The 27595-nt window shown below is 37.0% G+C and overlaps 2 protein-coding genes across 2 annotated transcripts; one reads left to right on the forward strand and one right to left on the reverse strand.

Annotated features, from left to right (window-relative positions):
* Positions 1-568: 568 nt before the first annotated feature.
* Positions 569-2714, forward strand: LOC141667454 (F-box protein SKIP19-like). The gene is made up of 2 exons (XM_074473958.1): positions 569-1032; positions 1902-2714. Exons 1-2 carry the CDS (start codon positions 680-682, stop codon positions 2434-2436), a joined length of 888 nt encoding a protein of 295 aa, XP_074330059.1. The 5' UTR covers positions 569-679; the 3' UTR covers positions 2437-2714.
* Positions 2715-2840: 126 nt separating this feature from the next.
* LOC141667453 (UDP-glycosyltransferase 43-like) lies at positions 2841-4619 on the reverse strand. The gene has a single exon (XM_074473957.1). The coding sequence runs from the start codon at positions 4467-4469 to the stop codon at positions 3018-3020; it is 1452 nt and encodes a 483-aa protein (XP_074330058.1). The 5' UTR covers positions 4470-4619; the 3' UTR covers positions 2841-3017.
* Positions 4620-27595: the final 22976 nt, after the last annotated feature.

Genomic DNA, 27595 nt, shown 5'->3' on the forward strand with positions numbered 1-27595 from the left:
TTATTTATGATGACTAGTATTATGAGTGACTATGAGTTTATCGGTAACTTTAGGTGAGTTATAGAAAAATTTCTCATCTGATAATTTCTGGAGAATTTTATCTTAGCAATTTTCGGGAGAATTTTATCTTAGCAGTGTTATATTTTTAGATTTTAAAAATTTATACTATTGATGCCTTTCATTTATATAATAAATTTTATTTGAAATCATTCATATATGTATAAGTTATTTATGAAAAAAGAAATAAGTTAACATAGTAATATTCTCATATATTAAGTGAGCTAAATTTTTTTAAATTCTTAACGATTTATAAATTAATCTATAATCTTTAATATTCTTTTCAACTCAAACTTTTTATTCTAATATTTACCTAACCTTATATAATTTTTAAGTAATGCAAAACAAATTTTATTTTAACTTTTTAATTCTGTAATATATAGTTATAAAATAATAATAATTTATCATTAATTAAATTAAATTAGTCTTTTAAAAAAAGAAATTAATATTAATAATATAATTTTATGATGTTAAATTTGGAATAATGTGTATAATATTTATGCTGTATTCTCCGCTGCACTCTCTCTTATCTAGGCTCACAAAAACACATTTTGTCAATTACCATCGTGACCTTACCCAAATATTCGTAACTATACAAAAACACCTACCACTGTTTGTGAAAATGCCTCGCCGAAGAAAACCCTTCAAACCCAAATCAATGAAAAGGCGGGCGAAGAAAGCAAACTGGCTGAATCTTCCTGCTGATATAACTGCAAACATACTCCATAGATTGGGTGCAGTTGAGATTCTTGAGAGTGCACAGAAGGTCTGTACTGCCTGGCGTAAAATCTGCAAAGACCCCGCTATGTGGAGAGTTATTGATATGCACAATCATGGGTGTTTGGGTGATATGCCTTATGATCTCGACAAAATGTGTAGACATGCTATTGACAGGAGCCAAGGCCAGCTTGTAGATATCAATATCGAGTCTTTTGGCGAGGATGAGTTGTTGGAATACCTGGCTCAAGGTGGAAGGTATTGCACTTTCGTCGTTTCAATTTTATTAATATTTGTCATATACGTTTATGTATCTGTTGGTATTAATTTCTTAGATATGGAGGAATATATTGTAGGATGATGGATAGATTTGAACTAGATAATGCAAAATACATTTTGGCAAACCTTTCGAGTGATCTACTATATTGTAGGAAAATAGATAAATAGTTGAAAGAATTAGAAATGATCTATGCTGCCTTTTCTGTTTTTCACATAAGATCATATTATATGCCACCAAAGTTAAAATGTCAAAACATTATTTATTATTTAACAAGGAAAGCTCATAGTATGTAAAGGTCATAATTGGCTTCTAACTAAATTCAACATGGCATGGTTGTTGTAAGATACAAGGCATCAACTTAAGGAAAGTTGTTTTTTCTCAGGGATTAATTTTTAGATATCTTTTGATATTTTGATATGAATGTCGATATCGTCGTGTTTCTGTATAAAGAGTAACCGTATGATATGCCATACTTCATTGTTTATATAATTCTATGGAATTGCTTTTTGTAGTCGTTTGAGATGGTCTAAGCCAGTACTCTCCATACGACTTCTACCAATAATCCCCATTGATATCTAAGTGAGGTCTTTTAGTCAAAAGAGTAATTTGAGAGATCATGTTTAAGATGAATAGTCTTGAAGGATGGCCTAAGCGTTTATTTGACGAAGGCTCCTACTTTATCCAATATTCCTTGCTGGATAGTTTGAGTTTTTTTTTTGACGTTTTAAGTAACGTATCTTTTTTTATATGTATAGGTGTGATATCTATGATGTGTATCTCACCATCTCCCAGGTTATAATAATAACTCTTCCTAGTCTTGTCGTGTATTATGTTATGTTGGTAACAGGTCAAGTCAGCTCAAGCGTCTTGAAATTTCAAGTTGCTATGGTATGATATATGAATCTTGGACTGATTTCTTAAAAAAGGCTCCTTTATTGGAGGAAATTGAACTGACCTTTGCCGCTATTTCGGATGAGGCTGTTGCAAATGCTGTTCAAAGTTGTCCTATGCTTAAGATATTCAAATATAACGACAATGGTTATATGCATGATGGGCGACCCATTAGACAAGAAATTGCGGATTATGCAGATGCCTTTTGTATGGCTATTGCAAAAGGCATGCCTAAACTACGTCACCTAGAACTCATCGGCAGTGCAATGACGAATAAGGGTTTACAGGCCATTCTAGATGGCTGTCCTCAACTTGAGACCCTTGATCTACGTCGATGCTTCTACATCAATCTTGATGGGAGTTTCAGAAAGTTGTGTATGGAGCGAATTAAAAATTTGAAGCTCCCTCATGACTCGGTTAAAGGCCACAAATTTGCACTTGACTATAATGAGCAGCTTCGTGCTATGCGTGGTGACCATCGTGCCATGTAAGATGCCATGTATGATGATGTTGATCCCGACCTTGAAGACTATAAAGGGCTGTCTAATTATGATATATCTTGTGGTGCTTACTGTAATCCTTTGGGGACGTGTGATGACCCAAATCTACTTCGAATTCTCTTCTTTGAAAAAAGTTCTGGCACACAAATGCATATAGGGAACTCATCCGATTCGGACTAAAAAACTATGAACAAGTTTGTTTTTTGCTATCATGCTTAAACTCCAGATGAGAAGTCTGGTGATTTAGTAGTGATGTTTATTTTCAGGTATCATGCTTAAACTCTCCCTTCTAACTCATGTTCTGCAGCCAGTTTTTCGTTTATAAATCATGAATCCAATTTGGCAATAATTGTGATGGGCTTAATATTTTTTAAATAATATTATGACGGGCTTAATAGTAATAATTACTGATGATTATAAAATGTATAAATCCCGTCTTAAATATATAAATGTGGTACATATGTTCTCGAAATACTAATATACTCGCCATTTTATATTGAACCAAGCACATGTAAATTTTTTAAAAGTTATGGGATACTCCTGGTCCCTGGAGGAGTCCAAAACCAAAGTTCCTAGACATCTTCTAAGAGTTGGTGAACCAATTGAGCCAAAGCAACAAACGATGAGCCATTTTCCATCACAGCTTTCTTGCTCACTTCACTAATCTCCTTGACCCTTTCTTTTAACTCTTGAGCATCATCACTTAATTCCATCAAACTCTTTACACCTTTGGCCACCTCTTCTTTACATACCAATTCATTCTCCCCACCTCTATAGTCCAACCTTATCTCCACACTTAGCTTCAGTTCCTTCACCATTTCAAATGCATTCAGCTGTTGCTCTGCATATATAGGCCATGTTGCTATTGGCACCCCATGCCATAAGCTTTCCAGTATCGAGTTCCAACCACAATGCGACACAAACCCTCCCACCGCAATGTGGCCTAATACCGTAACTTGTGGCACCCATCCACAAACCAATCCAATCCCTGCTGTCCGCTCAATAAACCCCTCAGGCAATACCGTTTCTGGATTCGTATAATTTCCCGGAAGCTCTAATTTGCCCTTACCCGGTTCTCTAAGTGACCACAAGAACCGCTGCCCTGATTGCTCTAGCCCATGCGCAATTTCTATGACCTGAGCCGGTTTTAAACTTCCCATACTACCAAAACATAGAAAAACTACTGATGCTTTAGGCTGCTCATCAAGCCACATTTTGACCTTCTCATGAGCCGGGTTAAATTCCCATCCTGCCGGTCCTCGACGATCAATAACCGGCCCGACCGGATAAACCGGCGGCAAGTCACTAAACTCAGCAGACAAAGAATCCAAAGCATGACTCTCCAATTCCTGGAACGTATTTACCACAATACCCTTTGCTTCTTTGTATTTTTTCGCATTATTCGAAAACCAGGAGCAACTATCATCCTGATTTCTTGTAAGGAAAAAAGTAGGCAACACCGAGACAGGAACTGGCTTGACAAAACCCGGGATCCTCAACCTAGTTTTCGAGTCATCTAACTCAGAACCTAGTTGTGTTAATACAGGAAGGTGCAACATGAAGCCCAGAAAAGAAGCCGGAGATGCAAAGTACATGTAAGACTTCACTCCAAGCTCATTAGCTACATCAATCATGGATGTACAAAACATGTCTACAAATAATCCCGCGAGTGGGATAGATGAGTTAGTTGAATCGGATTGAGTCTGCATGAGGTCAACGAGTGCATTCTTTACGTGTGGTTTTTGATTCTCGATCAAAAGAGACATGAAACCTACGCTAGTCTGGTACTCATCAGGTGATGGAGGCTCTATTGATGGGAGGTGAATGAAGGACACATTCCCGGAGTTGACTGTTGAGCGTGAGTGAATGAAGGTGTCTACAAGTGGGCGATTCATGGTGATGATTAGGACAGTGGATTTGAGATTTGAATATGTGCTGGTTAACTGAGTTGCGAACTCGACTGCAGGAACAAGGTTTCCGATGGTCGGAGCTGCGATGACAACGACATTTGCAGTTTTCTTCATTGTTTCTGCTACTGGTCAATGTGAGGGTGCAATCATGGTTCAAGTGATAATATATAATATAACGAACTTTTGAAAAGTATTGTCTGAATAGAATAAGATAAGGCCTGCGGACTGCTGGCATGCGCATCTTTGAAACTATTTGGCGGTGTATGAGAAAAACAAAACAGTATAAAATATATAATGACTTGCTAAACGCCTTAGATTTTTCATATATAAGATATGATGGCTCGGCCCCAACTCATATAAATATGATTTATATGAAAATGGTTAGAGTGTAGCACCTTTTGAATTTCAAACAATTCTAAAAAACTTGTAATAATTTGAATTATGTTGTAAAATACTAAATATATTATAACAAAAGCTGAATTAAATAAAAGGGTGAAGAGATGATAAAAAAAAATGCAAGCAAAGAAGAGATTGTTGTTGGTGTTTTTCATTCACGAATGCATGACTTTTATAGGCAATGTAAGGAACAAGATATTAATTGCATGTATACAATTTCAAATGGTAGTTCCTAACCCTACTATTACAAACTTACAATATTGACCATTTGTGAAAATCACATTATAACACTTGTTAGGTAATGAATCACACGCAGAGGGGGGTGAATGTGTTTTTCTGATTTTAGGTTTTTCTTGAAAGTTAATGGTTGAACAAAGTAAATTAAATTTTGTATAGAAAAGTGTTCATGCAGAATATAAGCTTGCAGAAAATAAAGAACCCAGGTATTCAAAACTCACTTAATTTTTGTATTAAAAATTAAGATGTTTTGCTACAAAATTTCTAAGCTCTTTGAAGTTAAAGAGTTTAGCTTCTTCTCGAGAGTGTTACAAGAATTTTGATCTAAATTGTTGCATCTAACTAGAGGACCAGTGTTAACTTTATATCTCAGTTAACTGCTGGTTTACACAATGGATAATAAACATGCTATTAACTTTTTTAAACTGTCACTTGTCATTTCTATTTATAGAAAAACAAATCTTCTATTTCTGGCTTAGCATATCTTTGGCATCTCGTGTTTACTTTAATCTTCCTCTGTCAGTTAATCTTTGCCATTGATCTTGCACACTCTTTAAACTGCTTTTTGTAGACTTGTCAATCCAGCTGTTGGATTGTTTGTTGATTGTTTATCTTGGATATTGAACTGATCTGCAATTCTGTACTTTGAAACTGTACTTCGAGATCTCTAGTTTGAATTAATGGAACACTTGACATCTCGATAAGTACATAGGCTTATCGAGATCTCTACCACTCCATAATGAGTTTGGCTTGTAGAGGTCTTCAGCTTGTCGAGATCTCTAGTCTTCATATCTTCACTTTGACTTGTAGATATCTCTGAGTTCTCGAATGAATGTAGACTTGTCGATAACTCTGAGTTCTCTAATGAAGGAATGACTTGTCGATATCTTCTTGAGTTCTCTAGTAGCTTTCCTGACTTCTCTACTCCCGGTGGATAAGGCTTATCCGTCGAGTAGACATTACTCATCCGTCGAGTAGATATTGCTCATCTGTCGAGTAGATATTGCTTATCCGTCGAGTAGACACTGCTCATCCATCGAGTAGAAGTTACTCATTCATCGAGTAGAAGTTGCTCATCCATCGAGTAGAAGTTGCTCATCCATCGAGTAGATTTTGTTCATCCGTCGGTACTCTCTAGAGTTTGAATGACTTCTCGATAAGCTATTATGGAGTTCTCGAATGACTTCTCTATAACATTAAATCTGTGACTTGTAGAGATCTTGACTTAGAACATTTTTCTCCAAGCAGATTTATTCAACTCCAAGCTTCTTCAAAATTCTTCTGAGGCATGATCTTCTTCCAGATAGAACTCTTAGGCTTGATACAGTTTTACGAAAAGACTCCAGTCTACTCCTTTGCATTTTTACAGACTTTAAGTGTTACAAGTACAAAATACAAATCTAGATAACAATACAACTTACTTAGGGTTGACAAGTTGTCTTAGTCTTGTTAAAGTACAGGCATATCTTTTACAACAATCTCCCCAAATTTGTGAGAAGATTGCTTACACAAATTTATGCCTGTTAACAAGACTAACCCCAAGTTTAAAATTGATGGAAGATAAGATTGAAACATAAAGCTTGATAGAATTACAACTTGTACAACATAAGATTCACCAAGTTCCAAGATTACAAGAATCAGGTAAAGACAGTTTTTACATCTGCTTCTTCTCTAAGTTTATCCTTCAAGTGATCAAGAATTTCAAGATCTTCTATGATGAGTGTTCCACTTAGAGCTTCTACAAGATTTTGCCTTGCTGCCTTAGAGTACCCCTGGTCCAGATACTCTAAACTGAATCTTGAGAATCCACCAACTTTGATGTTTAAAAATCTACCATCTTTAGAAATTCTGCTCATTCCTTTTGCTTTCAACTTTTCTGATCTTTTTATAAACATATCTATTTCTTCATCATGTTTCCTTCTTCTTTCTTCAGCTTCAGCCTTATCTCTATTATTTGTTTCCTCCCTTTCAATCAACCATTTAGCCAAAGATGATCTCCAAGTCCTTGTAACAGTGTCCTTGCCTTTTAACAAACTTAACACTCTCTTAATTTCTGCAGGAGTCAAAGAATCCATTAAGTCTTTATTTAGAAGAGTGAATGTACCATCCTTAAAATAGACTCTAACTTCTCTCAGAGATACAACCCAGACTTTGACAATTTCCTCAGCTGGATTTTGGAAATGGTCTTAATCTGAGATGCACCAATTTAGAGGTAGAAAGACTGTTAGGTAATGAATCACACACAGGAGGGATGAATGTATTTTTTCTGATTTTAGGCTTTTCTTGAAAGATAACGGTTGAACAAAGTAAATTAAATCTTGTATAGAAAAGTGTTCATGCAGAAATTAAACTTGCACAAAATAAAGAACATAGATCTTCAAAACTCACTTAATTTTTGTATTAAAAATTAAGATGCGTTGCTACAAAATTTCTGAGCTCTTCGAAGTTAAAGAGCTCAGCTTCTTCTCGAGAGTGTTACAAGAATTTTGATCTAAATTGTTACCACTAACTAGAGGACCAGTGTTAACTTTATAGCTCAGTTAACTGATGGTTTACACAGTGGATAATAAACATGCTATTAGCTTTTCTAAACTGTCACTTGTCATTTCTATTTATAGAAAAATAAATCTTCCATTTCTGGATTAGCATATCTTTAGCATCCCGTGTTTACTTTAATCTTCCTCTGTCAGTTAATATTTTCCACTGATCTTGCACACTCTTCAAGCTGCTTTTTGTAGACTTGTCAATCCAGCTGTTGGATTGTTTGTTGATTGTTTATCTTGAATATTAAACTGATCTGTAATTCTGTACTTTGAGACTATACTTCGAGATCTCTAGTTTGATTCATTTGAACACTTGATATCTCGATAAGTATAAAGGCTTATTGAGATCTCTAGTACTCCATAATGAGTTTGACTTGTAGAGGTCTTCAACTCATCGAGATCTCTAGTCTTCATAACTTCACTTGACTTGTAGATATCTCTGAGTTCTCGAATGGATATAGACTTGTCGATAACTCTGAGTTCTCTAGTGAAGGAATGACTTGTCGATATCTTTTTGAGTTCTCGAGTAGCTTTCCTGACTTCTCTACTCCCGGTGGATATTGCTTATCCGTTGAGTAGATATTGCTCATCCGTCGAGTAGATGTATAGCTTATCCGTCGAGTAGATATTGCTCATCCGTCGAGTAGATGTTATTCATCCATCGAGTGGATATATAGCTCATCCGTCGAGTAGATATTGTTTATCCGTCGGTACTCTCTCGAGTTTGAATAACTTCTCGATAAGTCATTCTGGAGTTCTCAAATGACTTCTCTATAACATTATATCTGTGACTTGTAGAGATCTTGACTTAGAACATTTTTCTCCAAACAGATTTATTGAACTCCAAGCTTCTTCAAAAATTTTCTGAGGCATGATCTTCTTGATCTTCTTCCAGATAGAATCCTTAGGCTTGATACTGTTTTAGGAAAAAGACTTCAGTCTGCTCCTTTGCATTTTTACAGACTTTAAGTGTTACAAGTACAGAATACAAATTTAGATAACAATACAACTTACTTAGGGTTGACAAGTTGTCTTAGTCTTGTTAAAGTACAGGCATGTCTTTTACAATAATCTCCTCAAATTTGTGAGAAGATTGCTTCACACAAATTCATGTTTGTTAACAAGACTAACCCCAAGTTTAAAACTGATGGAAGATAAGATTAAAACATAAAGCTTGATAAAATTACAACTTGTACAACATAAGATTCACCAAGTTCCAAGATTACAGGAATCAGGTAAAGACAGTTTTTACATCTGCTTCTTCTCTAAGTTTATCCTTCAAGTGATCAAGAATTTCAAGTTCTTCTATGATGAGTGTTCCGCTTAAAGCTTCCACAAGTTTTTTCCTTGATGCCTTAGGGTACCTTTGGTCCAGATACTCTAACCTGAATCTTGAGAATTCACCAACTTTAATGTTTAGAAATCTACCATCTTTAGAAATTCTGCTCAATCCTTTTGCTTTCAACTCTTCTGATCTTTTTATAAATATATCTATTTCTTTATCATGTTTCCTTCTTCTTTCTTCATCTTCAGCCTTATCTTTTTTCTTTATTTCCTCCCTTTCAATCAACCATTCAGCCAAAGATGATCTCCAAGTTGTTGTAACAGTGTCCTTCCCTTTTAACAAGCTTAGTACTCTCTTAATTTCTGCAGGAGTCAAAGAATCCATTAAGTCTTTGTTTAGAAGAGACTTTAAGCCAAAGATGATCTCCAAGTTGTACCATCCTTAAAATAGACTCTAACTTCTCTTAGTGATATAACCCAGACTTTGACAATTTCCTCAGCTGAATTTTGGAAATGATCTTCATCTGTGATGCACCAATTTAGAGGTAGAAAGTCAGATTCTTTGAAGCAATTACAGATGGCCCTTTCAGTGACTCTCACTTCCTTTACAGGCTTGACTTTCTTAGGCTTTCTTCCCACATATTTGAGATTGAATTTTAGTGAAGGTTTGGCTAAAGGTAGGGTTGTTATTTTCTTGAAGTTTATGAGGCTTGAGGTGATTGGAATTTTTAGGAAGGAGTTGGCAGTTTGTCTGTAAAGAAATTTTGGCTTAGGTGTTTAGGAAGATTTGATGTTAGAGATAGTTGATGTTGTGAGTTGAGCTGAGGTTTGAGGTGGTTGAGTTTGTATATTTAGGGTTGTTTGATTTTTTGAGTCATCATGAGGTTTTCTGCTCTTCCTTTCCCTTTTTCACCCCTTGTCTTTATCTTTCTTGTCATCCTCCTTCTTCTCTCCACCCCTGCTTCCAGATGGCTTAGTAGACTGACTTGAATTTAAGCCAGAAGAATTTTGATCATCTTTCTTCAGCTCATCATCATCCAAATCATCTTTGTTGATTTTTTTTTGGGCAAGTTTGCTTCTGCATTATCCAGATATCTTCTCAACAGTTTTATCATCTCCTCATCTTCAACAGTCTAGTTCCTTTTTACTTTCAGCTCAGTTTCAAGAGTCATGATGAGCCTTTTGTTTGCCATGACACACTGTTTAGGAACTTTAAAATATTTGAAATATTTGGTAGTAGAACATTTTGGACTTGTTTGTTGGCTCTTGACAAGAGATGTCAAAGCCTGAACTTATGCAGTGAGAGAGGAGTTGGAGTCTTGCAATGCTGTGACTTGATCCTGTAGAGACTGAATTTGCAGATTTGTTGAGGTGGATCCAGGCTGATAAGAGCTGCTAGATGTGCCAAAGTGTTCTCCTATATCCTCTTTGATCCCTTCGATCAGCAATGTTGAAGGTTTATATCTGCTCTGGTGAAGTTGATCTAGCTGAACCTTGGACTCATTTTTGTTGCTGGATCACTGTATGGAGATTTGTGAAGGATAGTTTGAGATTTTTGACTTCCTTCTCAATAGAGGCAAGGTCCATCCTAGCCATTTGCTCAGGAAAATGCTTGAATTTCGAAGAGATCTGCTCTTGAGATGGTATGATCATGTCCATTTTCTCATTCACCAGTTTTCTGATTCTGTCTTCATGACCAGTGAGCTTGATTTCAAGAGCCTTACCAAACAGATGAAATGCTTTGAGCTGAGCTTTGTATACATCTATAATGGCATCATAGACAGCTTCTGGACTCAAGTATTTTACATTACTGCCCAGAATAGTAACATACTTTTCTCTAAATCTGGCCAAAACTTGATTCATCTCCAAGGCAAAGTCCTCAGACAGCCATGCATCCACATTTCCATCTGGCTCCGCATCATTGACAATTTTCTCCTTTTGCTCCTCAACTTCTTCATTATAAGCAAGCATAATGGCTTGATAATCTTGGTTGCTCATGTTTGAAGTTAAAAGATGCTGTGAAATATTTGCCAGTCCAGAAATCTGCTCTACTAGTAGATCATCTATAGGAGTTGGTTGAGAGGCAGATTCTTGTAGCCACTGAGAGAGTATATGAGGTTGTTGAGGTTGAGAGCTTGATGGTTCATCAGAAACTCCTGTGACTGAAATCATAGTTTGACTCACAGATTTCTCTACGGTTATGACAGTGTGTTGTCCTCCACTTATAGTGGAAACCTCCAATTGAATTGGAGGGGATTTGACTGGGTTACTGTCATGTGCACCAGCCTCAAACCCTTGTATGTCTTACAATATACTGGCACTTGAATGTGCTAAGCTTGCCTCCCCTATGACAGGATCATGGGCAATTGTACTCCTAGCTTCAACTGCAGAGGCAATTTCTGCTAGGGTTGTGAGGGGAGTTGTTCCTTCATAAGGAATCTCCAATTGAATTGGAGAGGATTTAGATAGCTCCCCCTCAGGAATACTACCCTCAAACCTTTCAGTCTGTGAGGACTGTTTTGCACATGAAGGTGCATTAGAGATATCCATGGGGTCTTCAGTAAAGACTGTTGAACCCCCCATGTTTGTGATGGTGTCATCAAGGTCTCCCCCAGCATGTAGCCTCTCACCATCTGAATGAGGTGTCTGGGTGGTGAGCAAAGCTTCTTGAGCTAAGTCACTTAATTTTTGGTGCACTTGAGAAATAGAGTCAAGTGGAATTGGAATAGAAGAAATATTAGATAGAATAAATTGTTGCTCAGTTGTGAGTATTGGAAGCTCCCCCTGAATAGATGAGAGAACTTCAAGAGATGTGCTCTCACAGTAAGTGTCTTCCTTGTTCCTCCTACCATACACTTGAATTGCTTCTTGTGCAGGCTGTGCAGACTCACTCCTGGTTATTTTTACAACTGCATCCTGTTGGGAGGATGTAGAGGAAGATAGAGTGGTCAGCTCAGTTTGTTTACTTCTTTTGGATCTTTTGACCAGAGGTGGTACTCTAACAGCTTTCTCCCCACCACTCTCATTTAGCACAGCTAGGTTTATCTCCTTTCTCTTCTTTTTACTGACCTCACCTTTTTGAGAAGATGAGGTAGTTGGTTTCCTAGCTTCTAAAGGTTGTGAAAGAATGGTTACAGCTTGGGAAGATCCATGTTGGTGATCCTGTGTTTGTACTTCCACAAGTTCAGGAATCATAGTTGTACTAGATTGTGCATTTGATCTCATGTCAGACATAGGATAAGGATAGGTCCTAAATCTTTCCAACATAAATGGAGTGATTTAAAGACTTACATTGACCTTATTCTTTGTAGTAAGTGAGCCAAATATTATCTTGGACACTTGCTTACAATTGTCTATCTTAGTACTATATATACCATTCAACAGATGTATGTCAGCTACTTTATTATTTAAAGTGGACATAATAAATCTAGGAAAGAATATTTCCTTACCTCTAGCTGTTAGGGGCATAATTAGCCTGGTTGCAAGTTCTTCCAGGATCAGTAGACCAACATTCAGGTGTCTGTTTTGGGCAATTGAATACACCAGCTTTTGCATAGCACTTGAGATATTGTCATATCCAGTTTTTCTGCAAGTAAAGACCCTTACTATAGAGTCAAAGATGAATGACCACTCCTTCCTTAAAATGGTTATGTTTAAGCTTGACAGGTTGATTCTCCCACCATAATTGATGAAGTCCATAAACTCTATCAACTCATCAAGAGTTGGCACCTCCACCAGATTCTCAGTTGGCAGCCCTAAAGCTCTATTCACATCTTGATCATTGAATTCTATTTGTTGGCCTCCAATTGTGCATGTCACCACCAGAGAGAGAGAATTGTTGTTAGCATCAGTCCTCACTACAGCTGTAGTCCAGAAATCATGCAGCACATCTAGATACAGTACTGGATTTGCAGTCAAGGCACCTGCAAGATAGGATTCAGACAACAGTTTTACAAATCCCTTGAAACTATCAGGAGCTTGGTTTACATCAGTGAAAGCAAGATAATTAGTTCCTTTCTCCAGGATAGATGCCCTAGCAACATTTTGAGCCATAGTTGATTGATGAGAACGAATGGGTAGGAAAGATTTCTGAGGAAGAGTGAAAAATGAGAAAACGGTTATGGATTGAAAGTTAGGTCACTTTAGATCTCAAAAGCTGTAAGTATGTATGTATCGAGAAGTCTGGGTATTTATAGTGAAAGTAGATGACTTGTTGAGAACTCAAAAAATAGATATTTGGAGTTGTCTATCGAGAAGTCATTTAAAGAAGTGAAGTACATGTCGAGAAGTCACTTTAAATTACTCTTATAGAGAATTCAAACTTAACTTATCGAAATGTCAAATAAATACCTAGTTTATCCAAAAAGTGGACTGAATTAATTCTAACTTTTATTTGAATATATTCGAAATAAAATTAGAATAAATTTTCCAAAAGTAATTTACCAAATTAATTTATCAGTTTAAATTATTTCATTTCTGAGTTATTGATAGGTCAAGAATTGTACTTATAGAGAACTCTGTGAATGAACATTATTAGAGAACTCTACAAGGACTTGTCGATAAGTCATTTTAAACCTATCGAGAAGTCGGTGAGTTGACTTATCGAGGACTCGCTCGAGAAGTCCTAAAATGACTTGTCGAGAAGTCAATTTATACTTATCGAGAACTCAGTTTGCTAGATACTTTTGGTTTTAGTAACTCTGCCTTGAGTTAATATTACATATTAAGGATGTAAATTAACACCTAAGCAGTTTACTCAAAATTTGAAAAATTCCAAGTTAAATTATTTTGAAAGACAAATATACAGAGATTTCTGAAATATTTATAATTCATATTTCAGTTAATTTCCAATTTAATAAAATTAATGTTGATTTACTAGAGATTAATCTGTTGCACAACATTTGCTGAGTTCTTGCCTGAGGATAAAGAAATGAGCAAACATATTTCACTTACAAGTCTAGTGAAAGTTTCTTCATCCAAAGGTTTAGTAAAAATGTCAGCTAGTTGTTTTTCTGTTGGTGCAAGAAGTTTTAATGCTAAATCAGGATACGGGTCTTAAAAAGACAGAATTTGTATCTATGAAACCAACAACTCCAAAATTGATTCCCTGGGAATGTCATAATTCCAAGTTGAGCTCCCTTAAGAGCAACTTCACCAGTTTTTTTGCTGATAACATTGCATTCTTGTTATTCCCAGTGAACTAACAATGAGTTTTACAGAAGGGGGGTTGAATATAAAACTCAAAACTTTTTCAAGTTTTGAGCAGTTTCTAGTCTATGTGTTTTGATGAGCAAGTGTGTGTGAATTGCTTTGTGCTAATGCAGACAGATATATATATTCAAACACAAATGTAAAGAACACAACAGACTTAAAAACTTTTCTGGTGGATTTGTTGTTCCACCAGAGATGTGTTATTTCAGAAAATCTGTGATTCAAAGAATTAAATCACAGCTGCTTCCTAGTACAAACTAGATGATTTTCTCTCTAGATTTTTCGAAACAGCTCTGGAAAATTCACATCTAATTACTAGCTGCTACTTGATTTATATATCACCAAGTTTACAAGTGAAGACAAAACTGTAAAATATAATTAAAAGGTTCTTCACATGTTTCTTCTTCATTTCTCTATCCAATGCAATTTAGGTTTGGCTGTGAATCTTTGAATACTTCCTTGTTTGCACCAGAATGGAAATGCTGTATTTTCTTGATTCCTCCTAGAGGCTGCCACATTCCAGTTTGTCTCTGTCAACCCATATGCCTCTGTCAGCTTATGAATTGTCACTATCAACTGCTATTTGAACTAGGCATCCGTTGAAGCTTTTATCCGTTGATGCATTAGCAGTTGAAGCATTATCCGTTGAAACACTCATCCGTTGATGGATGTTATCCGTTGAAGCTTTAGAGACATCCGTTGAAGCTTTGTTTCTCATCCGTTGAAGGCCTTTAATATCAGTTGATGCTATTTCACTTATACAAAATTACAAGGCATGAAATATTTACAATTAGCCCTCCTATTTGCATATCCACTAGTAGTCAACATGACTGATAATTTCCCACAACATCTAAGAAGTACAACTTAAATACAGAGACTGAAATGTGCTACAATACTAAACTCATTTCTAAGTAAAGCTACTCCTTCAGCGGATAGCCAAGATGGTCTTATCCGTTGAGGCTACAAACACTAGATTTCTACTTAAGTGTTTTGTTTAACTTATCATCAAACTAATACACATATTCCTAACAATCTCCCCCTATTTATGTCTACTAGAATTGTAGGCATAAATTTGGGTTTAACTTGATGATAACAAAACACTTAATAAATATATGAACTGTAATAAAGCAGAAATTCAAAAGTGCTGCAAAAATGTGTATGGTGAGATGGAATTGAAGAATTACATTGTTTCCAAGGGTGCTCCTTTAACCTGAGCAGATTAATTTATTTTCCTTTGACCCCTTGTTTTCTTTCCTAGCCTCCTGTCATTCTCCTCCATTTGGAGTTGGAGTTGTCTGTAGATATCAGCTTCATCTTCTTCATTGATGTCCAACTTAGATTGCATATCCTTGAGAGTTTCATTACTGGCAATCTTGAGCTGATCTTCAAGTCTGAAAAATCTTCTGACTCCTTTATTGTCTCTGAACTCCATCAACCAATGAGGTGATTTATGAACTGTAATTCCTCTTTCTTGGATGAGTAATATTCTAGGAAAGACATTGGGCTCCCACCAAGTCTTCCTTATGCTAGCAATCTTGTTGAGAATCTCAGTCTTGGCAGTCCTGGTAAAGCCAGAATCCCTTTTTATGGATGAGTAGACTCTAACCAAGATAGAGTAGCCTTCATTCAGAATCCTGTAGAGAGGCCAAGTCCTTTCCCCACTTCCTTTGTATTTGAACACTAGTCTCTCTAGAAGCTGTCTGTAGGCATCTATTCCCCTTACTTCCTCCAGCTCATCCAGATAGAGTTCAATGTCTGAAAATTCCTCTATGTCACAAATGTGAACATAATCATCCTTAGAGGCTTGTGGCTTAGGCTTAGGCTTCTGAGTGAATTTGATTGAGGTTAGAGGAGGTGTTGATTTGATTTTCCTTTTCTGTTTCTTTGAAGGTGGAGAAGTGGTTAAGAAGGTGGGCAATTTGATGGTGTCCCAATCAATTGGTTCCTCCTTAGGAGTGACTGTTTCACCATGGATGTTTATGAAGGGGTCAGGCACAATGGGTTCAGGAATAGAAGGTAGTGGTTTGGATTTTGATTGGGTTTTTTCTGTCTCATCTACCATCTTTCTTTTTGCATTGGCCTTCTTTCTGTTCCCTTTCTGCCATTCCTTTCTTTTCTTACTCCTTTCTTCCACATCATCACTAATCATGTCCCCCATACCTGCATCTTCACTTTTATCCTCAATTCTTTCTTATCTTCAGCTTGACTTGACTTTAGCTGTTTTTCAAGCTTTGATTGTGCTCTTTTGTCAGCCTTTAGCTTTTTAGCTTCTTCCTTCAACCTTCTGGATTCTTCCCTCTTGGCTATTGAGAATTTGGGATGTCCTTGTATCACACAGATTCCCTCTCTAAAGATAATAACCATGTTCCTCCTTTCAACCACATCCTTGGTCTCCTTGTGCTTCATGATATTACCACCCAAAACCTTGTCTTCATCAGGCTTTGGAAGAGGAAAGTCCACTTCTTTCAGCTGAGCAAGGCTTAGAGGGTTCTTTGTAGAGTCCTTATTGGATCTGTTGTTGGGCTTGAGAACCATAGTTTCAGATTCTTGGAAGAAGTCTCTCCAACCTTATTCCTCCTAACTGGCTTGAGCTCCATAATGATTGGCTCCACCTTTGTGCTATGCTTCACAGATTGTGATTTAGAAGTTGTAGAACCAAAGATTTGTTGCATCCTTTCATCAATTTTCTTCCTTTGCTCTTTGACTTTCATCTCAGCTACTGCTATCTGGATTAGATCAATTCCATCAAGCTTTCCTTTGATTTGGAGAGTTGGAGAAGTGGTGATGGCAGGAACTAACACTTTAGATATTTGAACTGTTGTTGATGGCTCTCCTTCCCCTTCCCTTTTATTCTCCCCCTTTTTATTATCATCAAGGATAGGGGTCAAGCCTTGTGCTTTTGCCAGATGTATTAGTAGATTTGTCTGAGATTATTGATTCTGAAGAATGGTGACCATAGAGTCTTCAATGATTTGAACTCTATTTTCCAACCTGGCCAGCTTCTTGTCAGCATCAGATTCTCTCCTCAATCTCACCAACAAATCTTGCATAGTACCATAAGGCATAACTGAATCCAACTTCTCAGTATTGTAGGATTTCAGATCAGCAATATCCTGCTTGAGTTCATCCACACTTAAATTCTGTCTTAGATGCTGCAACTGCAAGAGATGCAGAGAGTCTAGATTAGCTTGAAGTATAGCCTTTGTACCAGCATCTGTAGTCTCCCGAAGGGCCTTTTGAATAGTCATTACTTGCTTGACCAAGGCTACACCAAACTGTCCTGGTGTAGATTCCTTTGCCCATGCCCATTCAGGTAGATTTGGAACAGAACTTGGGCCTGCATCTCCCTCTAAGTTCATGCTCCCATCCAAAGAATTAGAGTCATCATCATTAGAATTTGCTCCAAATTCTTCAGATGGCTCACCAGCTTGAGAAGGCAGGCTATTAACAGCAGCTTTATCTCTTAGAAGAGATTCTGAAGTGTGTACAATGTTCAAAGTTTGTTCTGCCTCCACATTGCCCTGAGCAGCCAACAGTTGATAGGCTGAAACAGGATCAGTAAAAGTGTCAACATCCAAGGAAATGTTATCAATTTCAGCTTGGTAATGTTGCTGAAATTGTCTTCCCTTGTCAGCATCATCCACAATCATTGACTCACTAGCAATGGCCGGATCCACCCTTATAGCTTCTGTACCTGCCTTTCTCTCATTTTCTCTATATTCTTGCATCAGGGGCTCCCCCTGGCTCACACACACCCTCACACCCTCACCCTCACCTACTAAGGTGGCACTCCTCTCACTTACTTTTGCCATGCTGGAAGAAATAGCATGCATATTTTGACTCTCAACCTCTCCTTTTGCCTGGGAGTAACCCAGCCTCTCACTCAAATTATCACTCCCTTCCCTCAATCCTAGATGTGATTGCACAGTAACCATGTCTTCTACACTTGGAATTGAATCAGTTATGTGTGTAGAGACCATCAACGGATAGGGAGTATCCGTTGAAGTGGAAACTGATGATATCAACGGATAACTGCTGTTAAGCTTATCCGTCGAAGAACAACCACTTGTCAACGGATGAGTGATATCCGTTGAAGAAGGAAAATATGTAGATATTGAAAGTGACATAATTGTAGAATCCGTGTGAATTGATTTTAAGTGAGGTGACACAGATTCTTCAACTAAGTCTGAAAGAATTGGCTGATGATCCAACAAGTCATCTAACAGATGATGATCACCAGGATTTGAGTGGGGCTCCTCCCTGAGTTGTAAAGAGGGAGAATCAGGAATTGATGTGAATATCATATCCACATCCAGAGAGGGTGATGGAGAATTTGGTGATTGATGTGTGTCTATTATGAGAGAATGGGGCTGTGACTCCATATTTGCTGGAGCCACATCAAGCTGAATTTGAGAAGGTAAAGATACAGGTGGATGTATCTGTGCAGTGTGTGCCCCCTGTATGGAAACTAGGGTTTTAGCCTTCTTTTTTCTTGAAAAAGCTTTGACAGGTGAATGTGTGGCTTCAGTGTCCCTCCCTCTTTTGTTATGTGTTCCTGGTTGGGGACTATTTTCAATAGTTGCATCCTTTTGGGAGGATGAAACTAGGGATGTGTTTGACTCCTTTTGAACCACCACAGCCTTTTGAGAGACTGTGGCTTGGCTGGTTAGGGTACCACTCACCTCTCCCACCTTAACCTGGGGGGTTTCTTGATGTTCACCCCTCCCCTCACCACTCACACCCTGTTCACTCCCTTCAGGGTTTTTGGTAGATGTTACAACTGTTGTCTTTTGAGAAACAATAGAGGTGGTTTTCTTTGACTTGTGTTTTGGAATTTTAGTTTTGGTGGCTTTGGTAGGAATCTGTTGGGACAAAGACACAGATTCCATAGCCACACTAGAAGGCAAAGAAACAATGGGGTTGGAAAAAGTAGGAGTTGCAGAAGTATTTACCTCACTTACCTGAGGTGCATTCATTATTGGTAAATATACCAATGGCACCTGGCTGTTGAGGTTGATTCTCAAAAGGTCTGCAAGGACCCTTTTCTCTTGTGCCCAGCATTTTAGTTTATTGTTCTCATTAGTTATGACCAAACCTTCAGCAACATGGTTAGCCAATAACATAAAGAATCTAGCATAGTAGATGTTATGAGGTCTATTAGCTTTGTTACCTAACCTGGAACCTAATTCTAGCATGACATAGTTGCTAAAATTAAAGTACCTATTAGAAACTAGCATGTAGAGCATATTAACAAGAGATGAAGTTATGGCATCAAAATTGCTAATCTTCCCAGAGAAAACCTTGATAAAGGCATCTCCAAGAAAACTCCATTCTTTCCTAAGGCCCTTTCTTCTAATGCTTCCTAAACTAGCATAATTAAAAGAATAGCCTATGGAATCTAACATAGCAGATACATCTTTATCAGTGTGTGGTGTCATGGCATTATTCTCAGGCAACTTAAAGCAAGACTGTATATCATCACAGTTAATGCAATAATCCTTACCTTTGAGAGAGAAAGCAATGGTCATATCTGTGGAGTTGAACTCTGCAGTTGTCCAAATCTCCTCAATTACCTCACAGTAAATGGTTGGGGCTTCCAGCATTGCATAGCTTAGTTTACAGTTTTTGATGAAGTCCATCATCTTGTGATAACCAGAGTGGGCTTCATTCTTTTCAACCAAGGCTATGAAATTGTTCTTTTCATAAACAAATCCAGACTGAGACATAATTTTGACTACTGGTGCCATTGTTGTGAGTAGAGGTTGCAGAGAAAAACTTGAGAGTTTTGGGAGAGAAAGAGAGTAAAATTTGCAAGAAAGCGTAAAGTGAAAATAAGAATTCAATGGAATTTTATACTTTCTTGAATTAAAATGTAAATAAAATGATTAAATGATACTTTTAAATAAATTACAGCCGTTTGAGAATAAAGAAAACTGTAGAAATTCTGAAAACTGCCTTTAATACAAATACATACACATGTGTATATATATGTATCAACGAGTAAGTAAAAGAATCAACGGCTGTGACTCACTTAAAGTAACTGATGTGACACTTCAACGGATGAGGTAAATAGTTATCCGTTGAAGATTAACACAGTTTTTATCCGTTGAAGGATAAAATTACCAGAAATGTATTTGTCTTTCAACGGATAATGAACATCCGTTGATAGAACAATTTTGGCTTTCAACGGATAGGGAATATCCATTGATAGAATAATCTTTACTTAAAGCCAACTTTGTTCTTGCAGCAAATTCATTTCAGGCTTCAATGCAGATTATAAAGAGGACATAAATTTATGAATAATTAAGCATACCTAGCTCACTTACTAATCTTGTGAATGTTGATTCATCAAGTGGCTTGGTAAATATGTCTGCAATCTACTTTTCACTTGGAACAAAATGAAGTTTCACTGTACCTTTCATCACATGTTCCCTAATGAAGTGGTACTTGATGTCAATGTGCTTGGTTCTTTAGTGTTGCACTGGATTTTCAGTAATGGCAATGGCACTTGTGTTGTCACAGAATATAGGAATTTTGTCAACAGTTAGTCCATAGTCAAATAGTTGATTCCTCATCCACGGTATCTGTGCACAACAACTACCAGTAGCAATATACTCAGCTTCAGCTGTTGATGTAGAAACAGAATTTTGCTTCTTGCTGAACCATGACACAAGCTTATTCCCTAGAAATTGACAGGTGCCAGTTGTGCTTTTCCTGTCTATTTTGCAGCCTACATAATCTGTATCTGAGTAGCCAATTAGATCAAAACCAGACTCTCTAGGGTACCAAATTCCTAGATTTGGAGTCCCTTTGAGATATCTGAAAATTCTTTTAATAGCCACTAGGTGAGATTCTTTAGGGTCAGCTTGAAATCTAGCACAAAGACATGTAGAAAACATTATATCAGGTCTACTAGCAGTTAAATATAAAAGTGAGCCAACCATGCCTCTATAACTTGAAATGTCCACTGACTTTTCAGCCTTCTTTAATTCAAGCTTGGTAGCAGTGGCCATGGGAGTTTTTGCAGATGAACAGTCCATTAGGTCAAACTTCTTTAAAAGATCATAAATATATTTAGTTTGACTAATAAAAATTCCACCACTAACTTGTTTAACTTGTAAACCAAGAAAATAAGTTAGCTCTCCCATCATGCTCATTTCATATTTACTTTGCATTAGCTTAGCAAACTTTTTACAAAGCTTTTCATCTGTAGATCCAAATATAATATCATCTACATAAATTTGAACAAGTATTGTAGAGCCATTAACATTTCTAAAGAAAAGAGTTTTGCCAACAGTACCTCTTGTGAAGTGATTATCTAAAAGAAATTTTGACAAAGTCTCATACCCGGCTCTAGGTGCTTGCTTTAGTCCATAGAGTGCTTTCAACAGATAATACACATAGTCTGGAAAATTTGGATCTTCAAATCCTGGAGGTTGGCTTACATAAACTTTTTCCTCCAATTCCCCATTCAGATATGCACTCTTGACATCCATTTGATAGACCTTAAAATTGGCATGGGCTGCATAGGCTAGAAAGATTCTGATGGCTTCAAGTCTGGCAACTGGAGCAAATGTCTCATCAAAATCTATTCCCTCTTGTTGAGAATAGCCTTTAGCAACCAATCTGGCTTTATTCCTTATGACAATGCCATTTTCATCCATCTTGTTTCTGAATACCCATTTTATGTCAATAGAACTCTTGTTCTTTGGTTTGGGTACCAGCTTCCATACTTTGTTCCTCTCAAATTGGTTTAGCTCCTCTTGCATTGCTAAAATCCAATCTGGATCCAATAGAGCTTCTTCCACTCTCTTAGGTTCCTCCTGTGACAGAAAGCTACTATACAGACATTCATCTTGAGTAGCCCTTCTAGTTTGCACTTTAGATGTACCATCACCAATGATCAGTTCAAAAGGGTGATCCTTGGTCCATTTCCTTTGAGGTGGTAGATTAGCTCTAGATGAGGTTGCCTCAGTATTGTTATGATGTGAGATAGAATGTTGATTGGTTGAAACTCCCCCTGAGTTGCTGATCCTTTGAAAAGAATTGGGAGTTCTATCAACTGATGAAGTGAATTGATTATCCGTTGACAGACTATGATCAACGGATGCTTCATTATGAACTTCAACGGATGATGCACTTTGTCTTTCAACGGATGCTGCATTGCTTCTTTCAACGGAAGCTGAATTATGACTTTCAACGGATGCAGCATTCTGTGCATTATCCAAAGGCAGATTTTGTCTTCTTCTCGAGGTGCCTTCTTCATCATTCTCATCTTCACTATCATCACAATATATCTCAATGTTGTCAAATTTGAGTCCTTCATGATGTCCCTCATCTGTCAGTCCATCAATCTTTTTATCATCAAACACAACATGTACAGATTCCATGACAATATTGGTTCTTAGATTATAGACCCTATATGATTTTCCAGCAGAATAACCAACAAATATTCCTTCATCAGCCTTTGCATCAAACTTTCCTTTGTGATCGGGGTGATTCCTTATAATGTAACATTTGCAACCAAAGACATGCAGAAAGTTTAAAGTTGGTTTTCTTCTCTTGAACAATTGATAGGGAGTCATGCATTTTGCCTGATTAATTAGAGAAATATTCTGAGTGTAACATGCACAGTTAACAGCCTTAGCCCAAAAGTATGTTGGGAGTTTTGACTCTTCAAGCATTGTTCTTGCAGCTTCAATTAGTGATATGTTCTTCCTTTCCATCACACCATTTTGTTGTGGAGTCCTTGGAGCTGAGAACTCATGCATGATCCCATTTTCTTCACAAAACAACTTCATGGTTGAATTCTTGAACTCAGTTCCATTGTCACTCCTAATATTCCTTACTTTGAAATCAGGATGATTGTTGACTTGCTTGATATGATTGATAATGATTTCACTAGCTTCATCCTTTGATCCAAGAAAATGAACCCATGAAAACTTTGAGAAATCATCTACAATCACTAGGCAATATCTATTCCTTGAAATTGACAATACATTGACTGGTCCAAAAAGATCCATGTGTAGCAGTTGTAATGGTTCATCAATTGCAGATTCAAGCTTCTTACTGAATGATACTTTCTTTTGCTTTCCTTTCTGACAAGCATCACACAACCCATCCCTTGTGAATTCTACTAGGGGCAATCCTCTAACTAAGTCCTTTTTGACTAGATCATTCATTGTTTTGAAATTCAAATGGGACGGCTTCTTGTGCCATAGCCAACTTTCAACTGGACTTGCTTTGCTGAAAAGACAAGTAATTGATTCTGCATCTGTAGAGTTGAAGTCAACTAAATACACATTCCCTTTTCTAACTCCAGTTAGAACCACTTTGTTGTCTTTCTTACTTGTGACAACACAGGCTTCAGAATTGAAGGAAACAGTGTTCCCTCTGTCACATAGTTGACTGATGCTCAATAAATTGTGTTTGAGACCATCAACTAATGCAACTTCATCAATGATGACATTTTCTTTTAAAATCAAGCCATATCCCATAGTGAACCCTTTACTGTCATCTCCAAAGGTTATGCTAGGGCCAGCTCTCTCCTTAAACTCTGTGAGAAGGGTGAAATCTCCTGTCATATGTCTTGAACAGCCACTGTCCAAGTACCATAGATTCCTTCTTTTTCCCTGCACACAACAAAATCAATCAAGTTGATTTTGGTACCCAAGTTTCCTTGGGTCCAGCCTTGTTAGTCTTTTTCCTAGACTTCATTCCTCTTGCATCTTTTGACTTAGGTAACTTTGGGTCAACCTTGATCTCAGATGTAGTTGGTTGAAGAGTAGGGTTAGTCACAGAATCATTTAGCACATTTGATTGAATTTGATAAGGCATGGATTGTGCAAACATATTATTCCACATAGGCATGTTGTATGGCATCTGAGGCATACTGAATGCAGTAAAATAGGGATTATTAACATATAACATATTTGCAAAATGTGCATGAGGATTCTGATGAGTCATAACAGACATAACATGCAGAGGTGACATAGACATGTTAGACATGGAGGGAGTTAAAGGCATGGGAGCATTTTTAACAGATTTGCAGTTATCAGATAGATGATTAACACTTTTACAATGCACACAGCTTTTTCTAGGAGCATACTTATCAGGTGTGTAATTGTTGTGTTTATTAATCCCTACCTTCCCATTTCTATTAGATTTTCTTTTAGTTTCCTTTTTATCCTCAACCAATTTAAGCCTATTTTTCAGCTGATCTAAAGTCATGTGTCCTATGTTCACCTTACTGGCATCTTTGGATGTGCTAGCTCCTTCTTTGACAAAGTTCTTGAAAGTTGAACCATCCTTCTTATTGAAATTTTTCTTTTTAGAATCACTTGCCTGTTTTAATTGATGAGCCTTCAACGGATGCTCTTTTTCTTCCTTCAACGGATAACTTTCATCATTCGTTGATTCCACGTACGTTGATAATCCATCAATTAATTCTAACTCCTTTTTGTTTTTCTTCCAGGCATTCTCACAGAATGATTCAATTCCCTGAACCTTGGCAATCTGAACACTAACATCCCTAGATGTTTTCCAGGCCTTGATTACCTCTTGCTCACTTTCTAACTGTTTAGAAAGAATTTCTACTTTCTTAACAGCTTCTTCTAGTTCACTCTCAACAATCAAGTATTTAAGTTTAATCTTTTCAAGCTCAATTACCTGATCCTCTAACACAACATTCCTATCACTTAAAAACACATTATTCTCTTTGATCCTAGTGTTTTCTTTAGCTAGTGATTTAAGGGAAACACGCAAATGATATAATTCATTGGACATATCATTTATGGCTTCATTGCATTCATTTTTAGAAAGTTGAGAGAGGTCAGTAGTGATTACCTGGTTGCTTGATGAACTAGTTTCATTTTCATCAGAATTAGCCATCAGGGCTAGGTTGACATATTCCATATCATCATCTTCATTGGCTCCATCAGCTGCCCAATCATCTTGAGTGAGAAAAGCTCTTTCCTTTTATTTGAGCAAATCAAAGTACTTCTTTTTATAATCAACTTGCTTAAATTTCTTCTTATCAGAGGTTGGCTTCCTGCACTCATTTGCAAAGTGTCCACTAATGCCACAGTTATAACATTTGAACTTAGATTTGTCCACCATGTTTTTGTTTGACTTAGTGAATTTTGTATTTTTCCTGAATTTCATCTTTGCAAACCTCCTGGACAGGAAAGCCAGATGTTCATCAACATCATCAGAGTCATCTTGACTGGAATTGTCTTCATCTTCAACTACTTGCTCTTTTCCCTTGCTTGATTCTGATTTGCTTATGCCAATTTTGAGACTTGGCATTGTCTTCTCCTCATTCCTGGCTTCAATTTTCTCATTGTCAGCTACAAGTGCAACTGATCCTCCTTTTCTCTTTCCCTTTTCCAACAGGTCATCTTGCTCCATCTCAAGTTCATAAGTCTTCAAAATTCCATATAATCTTTCAAGTGTGAAGTTCTTATAATCTTGAGAATTTCTTAGAGAAACAGTCATAGGCTTCCATTCCTTTGGTAGAGACCTCAGAAATTTTAAGTTGGAGTCTTTGACTTGGTACACTCTTCCATACAGCTTCAATCCATTTAACAATTTCTGAAATCTGTTGAAGGTATCATTTAATGATTCTCCTTCTTCAAAGTGAAAATATTCATACTGTTGAATAAGAAGCTGCATCTTGTTCTCTCTAACCTGCTCAGTACCTTCACAGATGATTTGCACAGTATCCCAAACTTCCTTTGTAGTTTGGCTATTGATGACATTGTCAAACATATCTTGATCTAAGCCATTAAACAAAATGTTCATGGCTTTCTTGTCCTTGCGAATTTCTTCCATGTCTTCAATAGTCCATTCTGCTTTTGGCTTGGGAATGGACTGTCCAACAACAAATGTTGCAGTAGCAGCTGTGGCCACTTTATGAGGAATGTGAGGACCATTTTCAATACAGTTGATGTAACTTTCATCCTGAGATAGTAGATGTAAATACATCTTCACTTTCCAGTGATGATAGTTATCTTTTTCCAGGACTGGAATCTTTAAACCAATATCCTTCCTACTCATGTTGGTAGCAGGAGGATTCTTCTGTGCACTCATGATGTTAGCAGAATAGATCTTTAAACTCTTTGTATGTTAAGAGCTTTCTCTGATACCGATTGTTATTCCCAGTGAACTAACAATCTGTAAAACTCAAAACTTTTTCAAGTTTTGAGCAGTTTCTAGTCTATGTGTTTTGATGAGCAAGTGTGTGTGAATTGCTTTGAGCTAATACAGACAGATATATATTCAAACACAAACGTAAAGAACACAACAGACTTAAAAACTTTTCTGGTGGATTTGTTGTTCCACCATAGATGTGTTATTTCAGAAAATCTGTGATTCAAAGAATTAAATCACAGCTGCTTCCTAGTACAAACTAGATGATTTTCTCTCTGGATTTTTCTAAACAGCTCTGGAAAATTCACATCTAATTACTAGCTGCTACTTGGTTTATATATCACCAAGTTTACAAGTGAAGACAAACTGTAAAATACAATTAAAAGGTTCTTCACATGTTTCTTCTTCATTTCTCTATCCAATGCAATTTTGGTTTGGCTGTGAATCTTTGAATACTTCCTTGTTTGCACCAGAATGGAAATGCTGTATTTTCTTGATTCCTCCTAGAGGCTGCCACATTCCAGTTTGTCTCTGTCAACCTATGTGCCTCTGTCAGCTTATGAATTGTCACTATCAACTGCTATTTGAACTAGGCATCCGTTGAAGCTTTTATCCGTTGATGCATTATCCGTTGAAACACTCATCCGTTGATGGATGTTATCCGTTGAAGCTTTAGAGACATCCGTTGAAGCTTTGTTTCTCATCCGTTGAAGGCCTTTAATATCAGTTGATGCTATTTCACTTATACAAAATTACAAGGCATGAAATATTTATAATTGGCCCTCCTATTTGCATATCCACTGGTAGTCAACATGACTGATAATTTCCCACAATATCTAAAAAGTACAACTTAAATACAGAGACTGAAATATGCTACAATACTAAACTCATTTCTAAGTAAAGCTACTCCTTCAGCGGATAGCCAAGATGGTCTTATCCGTTGAGGCTACAAATACTAGATTTCTACTTAAGTGTTTTGTTTAACTTATCATCAAACTAATACACATATTCCTAACAATTCTCCTTGTAGAATGAGACTTGAGACCATTGTCTACAATATGCTAATTCTGAAAAGACTAACTTCAAGATCAGCTACCAGTGCTACATTAATCAAAGATAATATTTTCAAAACATTCTTGCCATATCCCATTTTGAATCCTTTGTTGTTGTCTCCAAAAGTCACAAATGGGCCAGCTTTCTCCTGAAATTATGATAGCAGGGCTTTATCACCAGTCATATGCCTGGAACATCCACTGTCTATGATCCATATGACTTTCTTCACTTTCCCTGTACACAACGAGTCTTAAGTGTGTTTGAAAACCCGAGCAGTGTTGGGTAGTTTCTTCTTGGTAACTTTTTCAGGAGAAGTAGAATGAGTAATTTTAGAAGAAACATAATTCAGTGATTGTTGTGCATGTT

The sequence above is a fragment of the Apium graveolens genome, chromosome 6 (genome assembly GCF_009905375.1).
Source record: "Apium graveolens cultivar Ventura chromosome 6, ASM990537v1, whole genome shotgun sequence".
Taxonomy (NCBI): domain Eukaryota; kingdom Viridiplantae; phylum Streptophyta; class Magnoliopsida; order Apiales; family Apiaceae; genus Apium; species Apium graveolens.